Source organism: Musca autumnalis, unplaced genomic scaffold (genome assembly GCF_047663935.1).
Source record: "Musca autumnalis isolate F117 unplaced genomic scaffold, ASM4766393v1 scaffold_5, whole genome shotgun sequence".
Classification (NCBI taxonomy): Eukaryota; Metazoa; Arthropoda; class Insecta; order Diptera; family Muscidae; genus Musca; species Musca autumnalis.
In genome coordinates, this window is record NW_027412088.1 from 205,751,285 (window position 1) to 205,773,583 (window position 22,299).

The 22,299-nt window shown below is 37.3% G+C and overlaps 2 protein-coding genes across 8 annotated transcripts; both read left to right on the top strand.

Moving 5' to 3' along the window:
• Window positions 1–2,721: 2,721 nt before the first annotated feature.
• On the top strand, window positions 2,722–6,805 carry LOC141404679 (protein BCL9 homolog). 2 transcript variants are annotated; one of them, XM_073988270.1, is made up of 2 exons: window positions 2,722–2,918; window positions 2,987–6,805. In XM_073988270.1, exon 2 carries the CDS (start codon window positions 3,027–3,029, stop codon window positions 6,444–6,446), a length of 3,420 nt encoding a protein of 1,139 aa, XP_073844371.1. In that variant the 5' UTR covers window positions 2,722–2,918; window positions 2,987–3,026; the 3' UTR covers window positions 6,447–6,805. The 2 variants fall into 2 exon arrangements, with proteins under 2 accessions (XP_073844371.1, XP_073844372.1); XM_073988271.1 differs by having other exon boundaries at window positions 2,732–2,918; window positions 2,992–6,805.
• A 7,988-nt stretch (window positions 6,806–14,793) lies between these two features.
• On the top strand, window positions 14,794–19,949 carry LOC141404680 (protein BCL9 homolog). Of its 6 annotated transcripts, none has more exons than XM_073988272.1 (3): window positions 14,794–14,907; window positions 15,577–15,798; window positions 15,866–19,949. In XM_073988272.1, exon 3 carries the CDS (start codon window positions 15,969–15,971, stop codon window positions 19,311–19,313), a length of 3,345 nt encoding a protein of 1,114 aa, XP_073844373.1. In that variant the 5' UTR covers window positions 14,794–14,907; window positions 15,577–15,798; window positions 15,866–15,968; the 3' UTR covers window positions 19,314–19,949. The 6 variants fall into 6 exon arrangements, with proteins under 6 accessions (XP_073844373.1, XP_073844374.1, XP_073844375.1 ...); XM_073988273.1 differs by having other exon boundaries at window positions 14,899–15,360; XM_073988274.1 differs by having other exon boundaries at window positions 14,899–15,086.
• The last annotated feature ends 2,350 nt before the right edge of the window (window positions 19,950–22,299 follow it).

Genomic DNA, 22,299 nt, shown 5'->3' on the forward strand with positions numbered 1-22,299 from the left:
AATTTTTTGCAGTTCTCTCTTTTACGAGTTTTACCATTAAAAAGTACGGGAACGAAGCTTATGCTATGTTTACATTTACGAAATCCACTCGATTTCATCTGTCAAATCCATAGGTTAAACGTCAAATGAAATCCAATGGATTTCAGATGAGATTTCATTTGACGTTTGAGCTATGGAATTGACAGATGAAATCGAGTGGATTTCGTAAATGTAAACTTAGCATTATATGTATGTGTTAGTAAATCAGAGTTGTATTTGAAGAGAAACTGTCTGATGTAAACGCCTAGTTATAGCACGTTTACATATAATCGGACTTATTGAACACACTGTGTTTCAAATGTTAATTACATGGTACAATAATGGTTAATTAAATAAATCTTCTTAAAAGGCGTCATTTATGATAAAAGAATTAAAATTCGATCTATATTGACCTTGTTATTTTATTCTTTATTCAGATATGACGCCGAACTTTACTGAAACGTTGGATGTATTTTCGGTATTAAGTTTTTAATTCCGGAGAATATCTGCCAAATAAATGGCTTAATTTCCAAAAATAGCTGTTTTATGTGCTGTTTAGGTCATTATGTGTGTTCGTTTACTCAAAATTTGTACGAATTATTACTGGATGTTGTTATGAGTTTAAATACCGAAACTCAATGGATTTTTTGTCTAGCCTTATTTCTGGTATAATGCTAAAATTACATTTACGAAATCCACGCGATTTCAACTGTCAATTCCAGAGCTCAAACGTCAATTGAAATCTCATGTGGATTTCAATTGACAGTTCAAATCGAGTGGATTTCGTAAATGTAAACCAAGCATAAGAATAAAGAACGGCTAAGGCCATGTTTATATTATAGCCTTTTGCGAGGTTAACCCTAAGGATTTATTTGAAATATAAGCAATGCAAATGACATTTAAAACCCAGTGGGTTTGTTAAATTCGGTTATATATAAAAGTACTATAATACCCCGGTTACACTTAACCGGGTTTGGGTTTCAAATCCTTATGAAGTGGGTTAACCCAGCAAAAAACTCTAATAGTATAGTGCCGGGTTAACCCATTTAATGAGGATTTATTTGACGTTTGCGCTATGGAATTGACATTTGAAACCCAACCCCACTGGGTTAATCCGGTTAAGTGTAACCGGGGTATAACGTAACCGTACTGTAAAACTATAAAGGCCTGCGTACATAAGCTGCCTCGCCTGCTTACCTTGCTTGCTTCTGATAAAAGAATAAAAAAGAAAAGGGCAACCCAGTTCGAAATTTCTTCGGCCTTCTTTATTCTTTTATTTTTATTATGTCAAAAATGAAGCAGGAAAGCAAGGCAATCAGGCAGAGCAGCTTATGTACGCAGGCCTTAACTCTGCCTTTAGTCCCAAGTTACATTAGGCGAGTTTACTTGCGGCAATTGTCAGTTTGTAGGTGAGGGAGGGTGCTGAGAGGCAAAGGGTTACCATATGCCTCACCTCTCTCTCCTACAAAATGACAATTGCCGCAAGTAAACTCGCCCAATGTAAATTGGGACTTACAAATGCCAGTATTGGCAAGACAATAGCAAAAATACAAACCTTTTTCACAAATACATTTGTCCCGTCCACACTAGCGTGAATTTCATTAAAAAATTTCATGAAATTAGGTGTTCTTAAATCGAATTCCCCACTACAGCAATTTTATGATTTTACTCTACTATGGACGTCGATCTAGAGACGCATAATTCATATCAAAATTTCAGTGAAATTACTGTAGTGTGGCCCGGGACTTTAAAAATTTTTAAATATGTATAGAGAAAAGTATGAATGTTTTGGTGAAAATGGTTTGTAATAGCCCGTTTCCACGGTACGTCGTTCGTTCTCTATTCGTTGTTCGACCCATAACTACGAATAAATTACTTATTTCCCCACACAAAAATCTATGAACGAACGACGATTTTTCTACGTTGTTCGATTAGAAATACTCTCTGAACGGCGAATAAGTATGTTCCATCCCTAACAAATGAGAGAATTTATCGAAAAAATTAATTATGACATGTCTAAATTCAAAATTAAAGAATTTATTGAAAACACAAAAATTTTTAGAAAAAAGGAAAAAGATGAATGAAAATTAATGAACTAAACATTTTATATATATGCAGAAGGAAGATGGTTGTGTTTCCTTCTTAATTCCACACACATTGCTTGTCCATTAGTTCAAAATCGCGTAAAAAATTAGAAACAAAAAGGAAACAAATAACTGAAAGTCTGTATACACAAACATTGTTTTGACATGTCTCTCTCTCTCTCTTTAATTTTGAAAACAGAAACATAAAAAAATATATTGAAAATACAAAATTATTCGGAATTTATGGAAAAAATGAATGAAATGTGTATAGTTAAATGTAGAAGATACATTTGAAGGAAAGTCTATTGCTTTTCCTATTCATTTAATGTATATTTTATGTGTTTTCGGTTCACATTTTCGTGAAAACAAGGACTCAAAAATGAAGGAAATTTTGTTTATGTTTCTCTTAATTACGAATTGTGTCGTGGAAACGGGTTAATTCGTGTACGTCGTTCGACAGGCGAACAACGTAATTGAAACGCTCGTGTGAACATGACATAACTTTGCAAGCACTTTCTTTCGTTGTCAAACATGAAATCCGCGTTGCCACTTCACTGGTTACTAATTACCAAGTAACCACATTGTCATTTTTTTCGATCTGTAGATCCCATCTGGTGGCGTTATTTTTCGGACTATAGATCCATCTGGCTATAGATAGATGATAGATTTATTTTGGATGTAATGGGATCACGAAAATAAAAAAGTAAATTATTTATTTAAAAAAGTAAACTTTTCCACAAACTAAGCAGTGAAATTTCGATAAAATTTTGTGATCTTTTTTACATTCGTTCGTTTGTGCTGTAGTATGTTGTGAAGGTGAGCGTTGATTTTTTGGAAGTTGTTTGTTGTAGTGGCTTTTGTTAGTTTGACACATATATTTTTAGAATAGAATAGTTGGCGAAGACACAACACAAGAAACACACAATGATGGACATCAACAAAAGAATGCAAGGATTAGACGAGTCAAATGTAAGGCAAACATCCGAAATGCCAAATTTTCCTGAATCACAATTTTCTGACACGTCCAACAACAGCGGAAACAGCGGACTACAGCAATCAACTGGCAGTAATAATAATAACAACAACAACAGCCCATGCGAAGAGGAGTCTGTATCTTTTCCCAAAACAGAAAGTAGTCCAATGGTACCCACATCCGATGGTGATGTTGACAACTTAGGTAACTCCAATAGTTCAGGGCACAATATCACATCGCCAAATTCCAAAAACATGAATAAAACAAATCCCAACGCACCCATGACTAAAGCGGGTAGTGATGAGAAAGACATCAAGGAGGAAACAACATTATCGCCTCCACATACGTCACCACTGGCTAAGAACAACGATGACAACGACGAAAGCCAAGAACGTGCGAAAAGTGTTGGAGCCGCAATGACTGGCAGCGTGAATCCTAACATGGAGGGTGTTAACACTAATATGAGCCCCAAATCTAATCCTGATGTATTTAATGCCGGTCCCAATATGCAAAATTTACCTCGAGGATTGAATCCATACAATAATGCGAACAACAACAAATTCAATTATCCAAATCAAGGAGGACCAGGTGGAGTAGTTGGTGGCGGCGAAAATCAAGGACCAATGAATCCTGCCAATAATAATGGACTTAGTGGAGGCAGTGGTGGTGGTGGTGGCGATTACCTACAGCATCAGAATCACGTTTTTGTATTTTCCACTCAGCTAGCCAACAAAGGTGCCGAGGCTGTTGTAAGTGGACAGTTCCCAACTATCATAGCATATCATTGTATGCAGCCATCGACAAAGTTGTTTCTTGAAGACTTTTTGAAAAATCCCGCAAAAGCTTCAAAAATGCAAAAACAGATTCCCCCGAACATAATGAATCTCATGCAATCGGGAATGATGGGAAATCGACCAGGTGCTCAACCGTTTTGGCTAAATGATGGCGGTAATAATCCAGGCAAAATGTCACACAGACCGCCAGGATCATTGCGCAATGCAGGTGTTAACAAAAACAGTCCTGGCTGGGAGCAAACAGCTGGCTTGGATAGTAAGATGGGGCCATCGGCAAATCCTTTGGACTTATTGGGCAACCCTGACGGCTTTGACAGTGCCCAAATGTGTGGCGGCGGTGGTCTTAAGGATGACGATAAGTCCCAAATACCTTCATTACAAGGTGTGAAGGTGCCAGATGAAAATTTAACACCACAGCAACGACAGCATCGCGAAGAGCAGCTTGCAAAACTCAAGAAAATGAATAAATTTTTGTTTCCCGAGAATGAAGGTAACGATTTTCAACCTCCACCTTTAATGAATAGCAGCGGTGGACCGGAGGGTTCTGCATGTACAAACAATCCGGCAAATCCCATAGACAGTATGAATAACCCGATGAATACAGGAAAGCTTGCCACACCCGGATCCGGGACAAATATGGGTGACGATGTACCGCCGACTGGAGTTAACAGCGGTGACCCTATGGCTCTGGGAGGACCTGGACAAAATTCAAAGCAGGGATGTGCTTCGAAGCTGAATCCAAACATGAATTCTTTAAAACCAAACACAACAGGTCCCGATTCTAATCCAGATATGCCGTCTTCCTTCAATATGAATAACTGCCCGCCACTGGAAGGCGATACAGGAGGTCATGGTGGTGTACCACCTGGAATGAACATGCCAAATGAAGAGTGGTCAAAGTTTCAGAATAATGTTTTCCCAGATGGTTTCAAGTTCAGAGATAATTCAAATCCAATGAATAATCCCAGTGGTTTGCCTGGCAATCAGCTTCCCAATCAACCCCAATCATTACCCCGTCCGCTTTCTACAGGTGTTGGAGGATATGGTATGCCATCCCGACCTAATGCCGGTCCCAGTCCCACAAACCGCAACAACAATGGGCCTCCACCCCCTTATCATCAAACACAACGCTCAGCGTCAGTGCCAATATCCACACAATCTCCAACACAACCTAATCTTAACAATCCCAATGCAGATATAGGTTTAACCTCCCCTCATGGGGGACGTGTTCCCTTCGGAATGTCTTCAACACCGCCACATATGGACTCGTCCAACACTTCCAGTACCGTAACTAATCCATCACATTCAACAGCCACATCGTTCCCCGGCCTAAACAGTGGCAATGCAAAGAATATGTACTCATCAAATCTAAATTCATCACAGGGTTTCGGAGGTCCTCAGAACCCGGCAGCCCTAAATAATATGTCTAATTCGCCCGGTTCACTTTCACTGCCTCACATGCCCCATGGCGAAATGGATCCCATGAACTCTGGTAATAAAATGAAGAGGGGTAGTCCGCAGAAAAGCAAGAGCCCCATGATCAATGAAATGCCGGGTAATATGGGCATGGACTCAAAGTATGGAAATTTCGGCTTAAATTATAACATGTGCGGAGGTGGCGGCGTCGGTGGCGGCAATATGCCACACGTTGGTCCCCAGAATATGCGTCAAAATATGGGACAGATGCCACCACAGTTTTGTCGTCGGATCGACAATATACCGCTTAATCCAAATTGTAATAGGCTGAACCAGAACAAGCCTGTGGGCAATTTTGATCCGATTGCATCGTTGGCACAAATGTCGCAGCAATTGACGGGTAGCGCAATGGGATTGGGCTCCTTGGGTGGTGGTGGGGGCAGCGGTGGCAACAGTTCAGCGTCTGGCCTAATGGATGTTAATAGCGGCGATATGATGGGAGGTCCTTCAGGTCGCGGTGACCACCCACTCGATCATTGCAATCAAATGCCTAACAACAACATGGGCATGCCCGGCTTAGGTGGCGGTGGTGGTCGTCCAGGTCCATATGGCTCCGATCCGATGAACAGCATGGATGCAATGGATCAACGAATGCTGAATGGAAAAATGTGTCTGCCGGGACACTTTAATCACAATCCCTTGACCGGTGTCGGCTTAAGAGATGGAAATATGGGTGGCAACGACATGATGTCTGCGAATCGAGCTATGAATCGTCGAATGCCAAATAATTTTGATAATTTCAACATGTCATCAAATGTGCATGTTCGAGCAAGTGCTCCCAATACCATCCAGTATATGCCTGCCGCCAGATCTCAAAATATGAATAATATGCGAATGCCAATGGAATTTTTCCAACGTTATGGTAATCCCCATGGCAATCAGATGGGCGGGGGAGGAATGGGAAATGCCCCCGGTGGTGGTGGAATGCCCAACAATGATATGTCAAATCCCAATATGATGAATTTATTTGGTAATTGTGGCCAAATGCCGCCTAACGGTAGGGGAGGAGGACCGGGCGGACCAGTTGGTTTTGAACCAAATGATTTGGGAGTGGAAGGCAATTTAATGCACAATGATGCACCCTATATGAATGTACCATGAATCTCAAGGAGTACATTAATCACCAATGTGTCGTCATCATCCTGAGCATCATCCGCATCAACTTTGTATTCCTGTTTTCTGTGTCGCCACATGCCTCCTCATGTATCCATAAAGTCTGTAGCAAAATTGATGTAGTGCCATTTCTATGAGCCACCAACACCCACTTACCCACTTGTCTATCGTGAATGTTACGTTCGTTCGTGCTGCTGCTGCTAATCGATCCGTAAACGAAGTTTGTTCGTGTATATTATTACAACAAAAGAAAAATATTAGATATAATTAGTTTAAGAAAATTGAATTTCTTTAATACATGTTAATTATAAATACAGTACAGTTTTGTTTTTGGCTAATCCCGAAAAGAATTTGGTTTTTTCAAATGTTTAGTATGGCTTTGCACTGGATATTTTAAGAGAACGCATTAAAACACACTTTAGGTAATTTTCGTAATGTCTTCTGAGCGTAGCTCTGATGACTTTCCCTTTAAAACAGCGTTTACGATTCTTATAATGTTTTATAAATATTCTACTGTGAGGATTTAATTGACAATGTTTTTGCAAGCAGACAAGCCATAGATGTAATGGCGCAATCATGATTTAGTATCTTGTGGTTTGCACTTGACAATGATCATCGTAATAATGTTTAGAAGATTTGAATAAGGTCTTTATAATTAAGAGTTAATGTATATGTTCATCAGTGTCGTGGTATTTTTATTGAAACTCTATTTTTAAGTGCATCTCCATTCTATGGTATTAAAAATTAGCCGATGGACAAATTGGGGGTTATCATGAATAAAATTTCCCCGTGAATTTTGTCTTTCCGCCGTTACAACTTAAGGGAGAAAGTGAAAAAATTCACGGGGAATTGCCGTTCATGATAACCCCCATTATGTTCATTTTTTTTTTTAGCATTGTAGGTAACACTTTAATATGTTTAAAGTTCTCAATGATTGTAAATTATATTGTTGTAGTTTACACTACCATTTATGTATATATTAATAACAAACATATACTTTGTAAGTAATTTTGTATATTGTAATATCCGCAAAACATTTCAAATTGTATTTCTGTTCATTTTTGTTTAATTTTAAAAACTCTTCTTTTTAGTATTTCTTTTAATGAGCTAATAATAACCATTTTTTTAACTCGTTAGCCTGTAGGTTATTTCACTTTGCATCACTCTAATAAAGGATTGGTAATTATATAAATATGTATGTAGATAATGAGTTTGGGTTTTCTTATTTATTACGAAATTGAAAAGTTATCTTTATTCCATTTGGGATATGGTCCCTTATGTGTTTATCAATAACGAATTCCCCTCTATAACGAATTCCCCTCTATAACGAGGTTGCTTTTAAAGCAAAATTGGAAATTCTCACACAAACGAATCTCTCTACAACGTAGTAATTCGTCGCCCACCAAATGCTACGTTAAAGAAAGTTCGACTGTATTTTTCTTTACAATGGTTTCTACTCGAAAAGAAAGATAATAGCAAATTTGTTCGTTCGGGAACAAGTCGATTTTTCGCACTACACGAACAAAGTTTTCTTTAAAAATTTAAATTTTTCGATTGCTTGAGTGGAGTATTCCCCCATTGGCTCAACTTCATTTATTACCCTCTATTACAGAGAGTAATGTTTTTTAAAACGAACTGACAGTGTTGCAAAATTTTACTGATCGCTATCATACATAATTTCAGAACGAAATGTCGGATCGATTTCGTTCAGAATTTGGAACGAAATCGGAAGAAAATCCTTGGGAAACCCGGAATGCGATTTTTTTTCCTCTGAATTTTCGTACAGATTTCTGAACGTGTTTGGAATATTAGTTGTGTCTTTTTACTTTTTCAGTAATAATTATTCAGTAACTTCTTTTCAGAGAGTAAGAGAGATTTTGCTCTTTGATACGAAAATAGAGAAAAAAGTAAAAAGACAGCATTTAGTAAATTTTAGCAAGATTGTTATCTGATAACCAAAGCAAAAACATTTGCGCCAATGCATGAACGAAGAAATAACTCCAAAGTAACGAAAAAGTTATTAAATTTTAAGCAAAATAAATAAAAAATATATTTATAAAATAGTCAATAAATAAACCAGAATCGTAATATTTATAGTATTTTCCCACAAAAATAAGATAAACATTGAGCAGCTGACCATTACCAGATGATTAAAAACAGCTGATCGAACTTGCTAAATGTTGCTGGGAAAAATTCTTTCAGCAACTTTTAGCAATTTCTCAGCAAACAACTGTCAAAATTGTTCTCTCTATTCGCTCTCTTTTACTGAACTTTTGTGTAAAAAGACAGCATTTAGTAACATTTCGTAATAATTATTACAAATTATCACGTAAAAAGACACACATAATGTCGTATGAAAATCTGAGGTACCTTTTGAATGTTTGTAAAGATTTCTGAACGATTTCGGAATAATTTCGTATGCATATCGAAGGAAAATTTTTTTCTCTGTAATTTCAAAGGTTTCTTATGCTAATTTTACATTTACGAAATCCACTCGATTTCAACTGTCAAGTCCATAGCTCATAGATTTGACAGTTGAAATCGAGTGGATTTCGTAAATGTAAACATATGGTCTGTTCCAGAACTGCAAGAATCTACTAATATTTACTATTTTTCTCGATAACATAAAGGAAAAATGGTTATCGTAGTAAAAAATAGTAGATTCTTGCAGGTTCTGGAACAGAGCAATAGTATAATGGTTTTCACTGTTGTTATTTGGTCTGTTCCAGTACTGCAATAATCTACTAATTTTTACAATTTTTTTCAATAACATAAAGAAAAAAATGTTATCGTAGTAAAGGTTGCAGGTTTTGGAACAGGCATCTTATTTTGTAGTTAAAAGCTTTGTTTCAGTACTTTTTTAATGGTAAAAGTGTCAAAAGAGAAAACTGTGGAAAATGAGTTTCACATACACATTTTTCCAAAATGTACGGGAACGGAAAAATGACTGAAACGTCAGAAAAATTGGAACAAATGTCAAAGTCGACGTGTCGGCCAATCCGAAGCCGGCAAACATGTTGAACATTTTTGCTCGCCCAAATTTGTCGTGTAAAAAGTTTCTAAAGAGAAAGCCAAAATGTGTTAATGTGTAAAAACTTTTTAGTTCTGGAACGAAGCTATAGTCCCGGTCCACACTAGCGTGAATTTCATTAAAAAATTCATGAAATTAGGTGTTCATAAATCGAATTCCTCACTACAGAATTTTTATGATTTTACTCTACTATGGAGGTCGATCTAGGGACTCATAATTTCATGTAATTTTTTCAATGAAATCACTCTGGTGTGGACCGGGACATAGTAAACCAATGTAAACTTTTGCCCTGTTCCAGACCTGCAAGAAGCTACTATTTTTTACTACGACAACATTTTTTCCTTTATGTTATCGGAAAAATAGTAAAAATTAGTAAATTCTTGCAGTTCTGGAACAGACCATTTGTGTTGTGTACGAATATGCTGAGTCTATAACAATGGTAGGCAACATAGTTTACTATTGCATACTTTAGGGGATGTCATTTTGTTTATACATATGTAATATTTTTATATTATACTTTATCTATTTAATTCTTACTTTTTTACTGCTTCTATAAACCCTTTCTGAAAGAAAGATGCTTATCTTGAACTTTCTGAAAGAAAGGTTGCTTCTATAGACCCTTTCTGAAACAAAGGGTGCTTATATATTGAGCCTTTCTGAAAGAAGGCTGCTTATATTGTGCCTTTCTGAAATAAAGGCTGCTTTATAGACCCTTTCTGAAAGAAGGGCTGCTTTAATGGAACCTTTCACAAAGAAAGCCTGCTTCTATAGACCCTTTGTGAAAGAAGGGCCGCTTCTATAGACCCTTTATGAAAGAAAGGGTACTTATGTACCCTCATTCTGAATGAAAGGATGCTTCAACAGACACTTTGTGAAAGAAAGACTGTTTCTGTAGACCCGTTCTGAAAGAAAGGCTGTTTCTATAGACCCTTTCTGAAACAAAGGGTGTTTATCTTGGCCTTTCTGAAAGAAAGAGTGCTTTATATACCTTTTCTGAAATCAAGGCTGCTTCTATAGACCCTTTTTGAAAGAAAGGCTGCTTCTACAGAACCTTTCTGAAATAAAGGCTGTATCTATAGACCCTTCTGAAATAGAGGTTGCTTCTATAGATCCTTTCTGAAAGAAGGGCTGCTTTAATGGAACCTTTCCCAAAGAAAGGCTGCTTCTATAGACCCTTTGTGAAAGAAAAGCTGCTTATATAACCTTTTCTGGAATAAAGGATGGTTCTATAGACCATTTCTGAAATAAAGTCTGCTTTCTATAGACCCTTTCTGAAATAAAGGCTGATTTCTTTAGACCCTTTCTGAAATAAAGGCTGCTTCTGTAGACCCTTTCTGAAAGAAAGGTTGGTTCTATATGCCCTTTCTGAAACCAAAGGGTGCTTATATTGAGCCTCTCTGATAGAAAGGCTGGTGTATAGACCCTTTCTGAAACAAAGGCTGCTTCTGTAGACCCTTTCTGAAAGAAAGGTACAATCAAGGCCTACAGAAGGTGGCCTATTCAGAATTCTGTTAACAAATTTTCACAACAAACATAATAGATTTTACATTATTGTGATTTGAGTTTCTCTGTATTTTAAATCACAATAATGTGTTTGAAACATAATAATCAGGTGGGCTGGTCGACCTTGTATAGGCCTTGAGTCCAATGCTAAATACCCAAGATCTATTTAACAGGTCACGTAAGTAGCACAACAACAACTCATTTTTGGTGGAAAATTCTTCAATATGTCAAAATGTTTGTTTACGTTTTCATACAATTTATTCACAATAACAAAAAATTTGACAGATTGAAACCATGGTTTAATAAGAAAGGTTAGCCAAAGCTTTATGAAAATTTAAATTTTTTCATTCGAGTATGCCTAAAACTTCAAAACAATATAAACAAACTGTGTATGTGTGTGTGGTGTTTGAATAATATGCCAAACAATTTTAAAAACAATCGAATTCAATGATTTTTAAATTTGTTTTTAGACGATTTGTATTGAAGAAATTGGTGAGATTTGCATTGAAACAATCAGTTTATCATACTCACAACTCGATTATGTAGAGAAAACGCAACTCTTCATTCATTTTTCGCGTTTTTTTATAAAATGCTCAATAAATGCATTGTAAACAAACCCACTTGTTGCTTTTATTTTGAAGTTTTAGGAATTCAAGAAAAACAAGGGTTCTGTAGATTTTTTTCATTTAAATCTACCTCTTTACTTATACCATGATTGAAACCAATCAGCTGGTCATTTTACGCCACCTTATTATTTCATCATGTAAATACCTTAAGGCCTCGACACATAAGAAGCATGGCATTCTTGCTGAAGTCATATCTGATAAAAGATTAAAGACCAATGGGTCGATTCCGTATTGCGACACGACTCGTGTCGCGTTGCCAGTCGTCTCTGCGACAAAATTTAAAATTTGTATTACGTAAAGCGATAGAAAATGTAGCGAAGCTTTTTTTGTTTTGATTTGAATAAATGAGAAAAAAATACCAGAACAAATTGTAAACAAAAGGAATATTTTTCTAAAATTATAAGCTCAGTGCACATTGGTCCCAACCTGCAACAAAAATCGAAAAATCGATATCAGCAAATCTCTGTGACAATTCAGCAAAATGTTACTTATGTTTTAATTTTTCGTTATTATTCACATGTAAATATGCACGGCGACAGCTAATTTTTGTCGCCCGAAAATGAACTTTATGGCGAAAATTGCATCTGGCAACGCGACACGACTCGTGTCGCAATACGGAATTGACCCACAAGTTCGACCTAATAAAAAGATTTCAGAATCACATTTGAATTAGGTCGAACTTGGTCTTTAGTCATTTACCAGATATGACATAAGCAAGAATGCCATGCTTCTTAAGCTGAGTACACATTGCCAGTTTTGAATGACAGCTTTGTTGGTGCTTGCTAGTGTGGCCGTTCATTTTTGTCATTCATCATGCAACCACAAAATGTTTCGTGGTTGCTGGACGGTTGGACAGTTATCAATAACTGCGAAATATCGACATTCAAAACTGACAATGTGTACTGCTCTTTATGTGTCGAGGCCTTTAAGGCCACATCTCTACGCGGCTGAATGTGTGCTGAAACACGATTTTCGTATGCTTTGACTTTTGACTTAAAGCCGGAAGAACACACAACTTTAGGTAGTACTTGGCCTTTAATCTTTTACATGAAACTGAGCGTGAAAAAAGCGGCGTATTTCATTCTGTTCGCACCTTTAAGCCAGAAATCCTATTATGTGACGAGGTCTTAAAGGTGAGAACACAATGATATGATATCCAAGCCTGAATTTGTGTAATAGAATAAAGAAATCCAAAATCGCCTTTGAATTAGGTAGTACCTGTAGTGCGTTTCTCTAAAGTTAGAAACACAATGAAATACGCCGCTTTATCACGCTCAGTTTCATGTAAAAGCATTTGAATTAGGTAGTACTTTGCCTTTATTCTTCTACGTGAAATTGAGCATGAAGCAGGCAACAAAGTTCAATGTATTTTAACCTTAACTCATTTTTTGAGTTAGCGACAAAAATTGGTAAAATAAAAACGCAAAATTATGAATGAAAACTTTAACAAAAGTTGACAACACTGTTACTATCGGTAGAACTTTACGACTACTTTTTATTCGTCGCTAACTTAACGAAAAATATCGTTAATTACCGAATTTATAAGCATATTAATTTTACCGATTTTTGTCGGTAACTCATGATTTGGAGAATCGCACTACTGGTCTTTATTCATTTACTTGAAATTGAGCGTGAAGCAAGCAACAATGTTAATTGTATTTAACACCTTCTTATTCCGCCATGACCCACATTAAGCCACTGGTCGTTTAAACGCCACAAAAAATGGTTGCAAAAATTGACGTAAAAGTCGGGTATTTTCGCATATTTTGGTGTGGTTTTTTGCATTTTGTGATAGTATCATAGACTAATTAATGTAGAGACAAAGAATGGCTCTCACCATTTATCTGCGGCGACATAGATGTCGTTTACGCATGTTTGTGGTTTGAGTGACAGCTACTTGTTTCACTCAAACGAAAACTCCTAAAAATATTAACATTTACGAACTATATGCCTATCAAAAAGTGGCATAGTTAATTTCATATGTAATGTACATTTTAAAGAGGCGAAGTTTGCAAACAAAGGCCCTAATTGGTAGAAAAAGAAATAAACTGTTTTCGAAGTTGAGTCATTTGACTAGCCCTAGTCTGGCTTGAGTCAGATGACTAGCCCCAAATCGTTTCGTGCGACATCTGGTTGAAAATGAAAAATGAGAGCGTTCGTAGTCTCTACTTAATTAGTCTATGATAGTATTGTCTGTTACCTATCATTCCACGCTTATAAGTCCCGGTTCACACTAACGTGAATTTCATTATAAAATTTCATGAAATTAGGTGTTCATAAATCGAATTCCCCACTACCAAGGCGAATTTAACAAGGTGATCCAATAGTTGACGTTAGGTTGTAGTCTTCATTTGCTGTCAAATTTTTTTTGCGTGAAATATCCACAAAATTTAGAAGAAAACGTTAAAATATTATTCGCGAAGCTTAAACAAAGATGTTGTACACAGATATTTTTTATAGAAGCGAAATATTTGTTATTTATTTTTGATTAAAGATATGTTTTGACAGCAAATGAAGACATAGGTTGCTATTATTGTATCACCTTCTTTCTTACACCATGCCCACTACAGCAATTTTATGATTTTAGTCCCGGTCCACACTAGCGTGAATTTCATTAAAAATTTTCATGAAATTAGGTGTTCTTAAATCGAATTCCCCACTACAGCAATTTTATGATTTTACTCTACTATGGACGTCGATCTAGAGACGCATAATTTCATATCGTAAGTTCAGTGAAATTACTGTAGTGTGGCCCGGGACTTACTCTACTATGGACGTCGATCTAGATACGCATAATTTCATATCAAAATTTCAGTGAAATTACTGTACTGTGGTCCGGGACTAAAGCTTTAATTTTCGTCTTTTGATGAAAATTTTAAATATGGGTTATAAAATTTAATCATAAAAGCAGGGATTTGTTAGGATTATAGGAAAAGTATTTTCTTTATCAAAAATCCAAGGGATTGTCATTTAAGAATACACAGATATTATTCTTCCAAGTTTACGGCTTTTATAAAGAAGGCCCGATTACAGGAAAACTATACGTTTTCGAGAAATATAAAATTATTTATTTAAAAATGCTTAAAAAGCCTCAAAAATATCATTTTCATAGAAAATGTTAGTTTTTCGAAAAAAAAAAAATCTCTGCGAAAGTGGGTTATTGTAAATGCGCTATTACTTTTCCTTCATAATAAACAGTGAATCAATCGTTCAATTGAACAATATAGGTCATTTTTGAATTATACAACCCTAGTCGTTGGTGTGTTTGTTGTGATAGGTTGTTTGATAAGTACGTTCTAATTAATAAATTAGTTAAAATATTAATATAAGTATTATTTAAATTTGTAATTTACGTTATAGTTTTCAAATTAAAATAAAATATGAAATCCGGGAATACATCCTTCTTAATTGATCTAGTTTGATGTGAATATTTGTGTAGTCCATGTGTGTTTGAGTTTTGTTGTGGTGGTTTGTGGTTGATAAATCTACAACAATATACAATATAATATAGACTATAAAACAATAATCAATTAAATTTTATCGTTTTTCTGCTTGGAAAATGTTGCAAGCCTTAATCTACACTACTTTATGGACGGTACTTTCCTGTATAACCAATCCAACAAAAACAGATTCTTAAGAGGGAGGAAGTTTTCGGATTTCATTCCCATTCCTCTGATAATCAAATTGTGTATTTAGCATCGTGTATTGGATGTGTTGTGGCATGAATGGATATCTGATTGATGTATGTCTAGTTTGGGACCACCATTCGGGTGCCTTTGACATTCTTATAAGACTTATATGTGGCATGCTTCCGAGATATGGGTGCTAGACAATCATTAAAAATACCATAAACTTATTTCATACCTTTTTAACAAACATACATACCTATATGAAATTAATTTTAAACCTTATTATTGCAAGTTGTTTCTATATTTTAAATCTCTTAATTTTTACCTAGGTGTATACGGTTACACAAGAAAAGGATACTTGATAGCAAATTGGGGACAACAAAAAATCAATCCCAAAAAGAAAAGCGCTTGAAAAACTACACTATCAAAGAAACATTCCACCTTAACTGGAATGAATTCACAATAAAATATGACTAACAAATTGGTAATTGCACGGACATTTCAAGTCCATCAAATCATCTTTGGGTCGGTAACAGTGCATCGAATATTAGGTATGTATGTTATGCTTTTATTTCTACTTGCTTTCATAATAACGTATGTTTTTTACTCTATCTACAGCTTCCTAAAAGTCCGTTATGACGACTTGCATTCTTGTTGGGATAGTCTAAAATAAGAAATACCTACGAAATCCGATGAAAGGCAGCAGCTACAACAAATAAAAATGTCAAAAAATTACTGTGAATCGTATGCGGAAACATCGACTACATCATCTACAGACCAGAACGGTATGCAACATACAATAAAAACATCAAACAGTCCCTGCGAAGAAGACAATGCACAAGGTATTCAAAAGTCTACGGACGGAAGTGGAAATTCATCTATGAGAGATGGTACATCAGGAGATATTGATACACTAGGTAACAACAGTAACGTCGCAGGGAGTGGATCTTCCCCAAATGCCAGAAAACCGCTTACAAAACAGAATTCTTTGAGCAAAACAAAACATCAAAATATAGCTACACCGCCATCTAAAATCATTAGAGATGAACATGAAATAAAAAAGGAAGCTACATCTTCTCCAGGTTCACCCTTACCCTTGGGATTTGGTAACAATTCTGGCTCATCTAATTGTGAAAATGATGAACGTGGCACCAACAAAACCACGAATCCTTCACCATTGCCAGTGGAAAAGAATTCCACATTTCACTCTAGAATTGGCAGTGAACTCCTCGATCATGAACATCCCACAAGTGCTAGTCGAACAATACCAGGAAGCTCCATTACATCGGCAAATATTGATACTTGTGGTCTTCTAAATCCAAACATAAGTCCAAGGTCCCAAGTCAACACCTTCAATGGAAATTTGGCAAAATTTAATTGTCCTCCACATCAACAGCAGATGGAGAATTACGGAGGGGCAGGAGGTGGCGTCACGCATAACAGTAGTGAATACATGCAGCAACAAAATCATGTTTTTGTTTTTTCAACACAATTGGCCAATAAAAGTGCCGAAGCTGTACTTGGAGGTCAATTCCCAACAATAATAGCATATCATTGTATGCAGCCATCAACCAAGTTGCTTCTGGAAGACTTTTTGAAAAACCCCTCAAGGACATCGAAACTTCAACGCCAATACTCCTTAAATCTAATGAATGCAATGCAGGCAGCTTCAAGTTGTGGTCGAGGTGATGGAGGTGGCTCGCAGCCCTATTGGCTAAACGATTGCAACAATTCTGGCAAAATCCCTCACCGATTGCGCAATGTAGTTGCAGGTGGAGGACCAAACAAACCAAATCAAATGTGGGATGCTATGAATGAAACAGGCTGTCCAATTTCCAATCCCCTGGATTTGTTGGCCGGACCAAATGAACATTTCGATAATGCAAAAGCCGCTGCCATTTTGGGTGCAATGAAAATGGAAGATAAGGCAAATATGATACCATCTCTGCAGGGTGTTAAAGTACCCGATGAGAATTTAACGCCACAACAACGTCAGCACCGGGAAGAACAATTGGCAAAACTGAAGAAAATGAACAAATTTCTTTTTCCCGAAAACGATGGAAGCGATTTTCATCCAGCAACAATACATGGTTCAGATGCAGGATCCACTGGAACTGTGGGTGATATGTTGCACAATGTCTCGGCAAGCAATGCAGATAAAATGTATCAACAGACTTTACGCAATATGCCTGGCAATTTGGGAAGTGAATCAACAATACCTCCAGACTTGATGACCAATAACCCGCTTGATACGACAACCATGCCATCAAATAAACATGCAGGTCTCTCGAAACTAAATAATACAAATTTGAACATGCTAAAGGGAAGGTCAGTGGCGGCGGGAACATGTGATGCCAGCAAAGAACAGAGTAATCTTTTAATTGAAAACACCTCCGACATGCCTTCTACCTTTGGCATGGATAATTGTTTAACCACTGAAACGACACCGGAAACGATAGGAGGGCCCAGCAATCTCAATATGCCCCAAGATGAATGGAATAAATTTCAGAATAATCCTTTTCCGGATGGTTTCAAAAATCGAACAACTAATCTTGGAAACAGCTCTGTGAGTGGTGGTGGACCACATGGGTGTCAACAACAAAATCCTACATTATCACGTTCCCTATCAATGGGAGCCGGGCCAGGTGGTTACGGCATGCAGTCTCGACCAACTACTGGCGGTCCAAGTCCTAACAGTCGTAATAACAATGCACCACAGCCACCTCCATATCAACAATCTCAGCAGCGCTCAGCATCAGTACCAATTGCTACACAATCTCCCACAAATATCAACAGTACTAATCCGGATATGCCACTTACATCACCACAAGGTCCACGTCCGCCATTTGGAACTTCGACACCACCAAATTCAGATATACAAAGTACATCTGGCACCATAACAAATCCAACACTTTCTCAGGCAACGTCATCGCAAAGTGTCATGGCTGGTAATACACTAACACCACCACAAATGTCATCATCCCGTGAAATGGACAGCATTGATAATGGGCAAAAGTTGAAGAGATCGAGTCCACAAAAATTCAAAGGTCATGGAATGAATGAATTACCTCCGGACACCAGTTATATGGATTTGAAATATAACAATTTCCCCTTAAATTATCCCACATGTGGAGGAGGAGGAGGCGGCAATGTTATGGGTCCCATGCGTCAAAGTATGCAACAAATGCCTTCCCAGTTTTGTCGTCGCATTGACAACATACCATTGAACCCCAACTGTAATCGTCTGAGCCAGAATAAACCCACAAACAATTTTGATCCCATTTCTTCACTTGCCCAAATGTCTCAACAATTGACCGGTTGTGGTGTAAGTTTAAGTTCAATGGGTTCTGGTGGTGGCGGTGGGCTGTTGGATAGTGGTGACTTATTGCTGCCCGGACGTCCAAATGATCATCCCTTAGATCATTGCAATTCAAATAATATGAGTATGCTTGGTATGGTTGGTGGTGGCGGTCCCCGATCTGGCGGCCACTTTCCAGGCGATATGAATATGTTATGTGGCGGTGGTGATGCTATGGATCATCGTATGTTAAATGGCAAAATGTGTGTACCTAATATGGGTGGAAATTTCAATCCAAATTCAATGAATGGCATGAGAGATAACAGTCTGGGTGGCTGTGGCGGTGATATGATGTCACCAAATCGTTCATTGGGCCGCCGTCTTCCTCCCAGCAACTTTGACAATTTCAATATGTCATCTTCTAATGTCCATATCAGAGCGAGTGCACCGAATACAATCCAATACATGCCTGCAAGATCACAAAATATGAACAATATGCGAGTGCCTCCAAATGTAGACTTCTTTCAACGCTACTCAAATCCCCAAATGATGGGAAACATGGGTGCTGGACATCCCACTGGACTTGGGGTATCTCCTGGTGACATGACCAATGCCAATATGATGAATATGTTTACAAATTGTAATCAAATGCAGCAAGTAGGAGGAGGCATGGGAATGGGAGGCGGGGGAGGAGGTTTTGAGCCAAATGATTTGGAAATTGAAGGTAATCTTCTACCACCCAATGATGATTTCATGAATGTACGCTAAACGCATAATATGTCATGAAAACGTCAGTCAGTATTATGATGTCTATGATGGATGCAACAACAATGACCAATGAAAAGCATTTCTCCAAGTATTTACATTGTACTTTATTTATGAGAAAGACATGAAGGGACAATCACATGCAAATAATTCGACTAGAGACGTCACTCTTCTTTTTATGTCTATCTCCCATTAAAGGCAACTGCAGGAGTTTCCTTACTTTCTACAAAGTAGATGTTATGTAAGGACGGAGACAGTTGTAGTGTTTTAATGATTTATCTTTACATGCACTGTGTTATGTATATTTTTCTTTGTTCTTAAGCTGGAAGCTGAGATGATGACAAACCTAAAAGGAAGAAATAAAAAAATATACATTTAAGAATCATTTTTAATGAAAAGAAACTGAAAACTGTATTTTAAAATACACACAACCAATTAATTTATTAGATATAGCACTTTGGTTAGGGAAAATTTATCAAAAAATAAAATTTACATACATTTTTTCACCATTTCATTAATGTATGCTTTATTAACAACAACAACAAGTATATGGTACATATATCAACAATTCATTTCAAATGAACGTGTAGTATTATTTATTATAAAAAAAGTAATAAAATAATTTTTTATAAAAACAAATCTTTGTATAATGATAGTAAGTGTGTCTGCGTACTCGATAATTTGTAATAATTATTACAAATTATTACTGAATGTTGTTTTTTTACACAAATGTTCAGTAAAAGAGAATGAATTGAGAAACTTGTTTTGAAATTTTTATTACTGAGAACTTATAATTTTTGCTGAAGGAATTTTGTTCAGTAAAATTTTGTAGCTTTAGGCAGTTGTCAAAAGTTTAAAATATTCAAATATCATAATCGTAAATATTAATCAAATTGAAAATTTTTACTGAATGTTGTCTTTTTACTTTTTTAATTTTTGCCTTTGAAAGAGTATGAAATGCTTTACTCTCCAAAAAGAAGTTACTGAGTAATATTTACTGAGAAAGTACAAGGACAAACCTAGTGTTATAGCACGCTTACATTAGAGGTTTCTTATGGGGATAATAAATTTTATCAAAACTTTAAGATCATAAAAGGGTATTGTCTATAGGCCCTTTCGGAAAGAAAGCGTGCTTCTATAGACCCTTTATGAAAGAAAGGGTGCTTCAATAGACCCTTTCTGAAAGAAAGTATGTTAGGTTAGGTTAGGTTTGGGGATGTGTAGTCAATATATATGTATATTGACTACGCCACTCGGAGACCTTTCGGTCCATTGTGATCATCCATAAAGAAAAAAGAAGGTTCAGAATTACCTGAAAAGAGAAGAGAAAAGAGAGAAGAATAAAGAAAAAAGGGGGGTGTGGTTTGGAGAGTAGTAATAAATGAATTATTTATAAGAAAGAATGAAGATGTAATAAAGACAGAGAGGGTGGTTTATTTGGCGATGGTGGAAAAAACTGTCAGAGAAGTAGTTACGCTTATGGGTCGCGCCGTCCCAGCCACTTCAGATTTTTAATGATGTTGTTTATGATTGTTGGTTCCATGTTTGAGTAGAATGTTAAGCTTGGAGGAAAGCGTATTCCTGTTAGTCTATACCGCTTTCGAGTTAACATCGGGCAACGACATAGAATATGCTCGATCGTCTCCGTTTCCTCCTCATCTTCACAGAGCCTGCAATAGTCCACGCCATCATCCTGCCATTTGCCGATAAAAGCTCGGATGTTGCAATGGCCGGTAATGACTCCCGTCAATACCCTGATTTCTGACTTACTCAAACTTAAAAGCGAAGTTGTTCTCTTTGTTGAAAGATTCGGCCAAATGGCCCTTGACACGTTGCACCTTGGTTCATTATGCCATAGTTCCTTGGCCTGTTCTTCAAAGAACGTCTCCACCTTCCGAAAAACGTGACATATGGGTGGTTTAATAGAAACAGTGATAGCTTGACTTGTTGATTGAGATCCGTGTCTTGCCAATTCATCTGCCTTCTCGTTTCCCACAATGTCACAGTGTCCCGGTACCCAGCAGAGTCGGACAGCGTTAGTTAGGTTCGCCAAGGCAGTTCTACACTCAAGAACGGCCTCAGACTTGATATTGGGGGATTTGATGGCTTTAAGAGCCGGCTGACTATCAACGAAGATAGTCACCGGTTCAAAGATTTCAGCATCCAGACTTTTGATCAACTCTGCGGCCATTTTGATCGCGAAGATTTCTGCTTGGAAAACGCTACAGTCGCTGTTCAACCTATAAGAGTACTCGAGGCAAAGCTTTTCGCAGTAGACGCCAGCTCCGGTGCCTTCTTCCATCTTGGAACCGTCTGTATAGAAAGCCAGACCGTCCAGAGGAGGGTTACTACGGATCCAGTCATCTCTACTAGGGATAACGACCTCAAAATCATCAAATCTATGGATTGGTGATAAGTAGTCGCTGAACTTCCCCTGCTGATTTAAGCCAAGGTTTGGCCCTAGCTCTCGAAGAATGCATGCATGACCATAGGTGCTGTCACGCCAACGATTCAATTCATGTAGCCTTAGAGCACTACGTGCTGCTTGACCTTTGATGCTAATTCTCGTGGGCAAGAGGTTTAGCATCGCGTTCAGAGCTGCTTGTGGTGTACTTCTAAAAGCTCCAGTTATCAGGATCGAGGCTGCCCTTTGCACCTTGTCTATGCTGCCCGAGTTCGATTTATGTCGAAGCGCATGCCACCAGACAAGACATCCGTAGGATAGGATGGGTCTCACCACAGTATTATACAACCAGTGTATAATAGCTGGATTTAGACCCCAACTTTTCCCAATCGAATTCTTACATGAATAGAGTGCGATCATACCTCTCTTCGTCCGTTCCTCGACGTTCCTTTTCCATCTCAGTTGAGAATCCAGGATTGTACCTAGGTATTTGGCCTCAGGAGATAGATGCAACTGCACTCCATCCAATGTTGGTGGTATGAAGTCGCCAAGCTTACGCTTTCTGGTGAACAATACCAGTTCTGT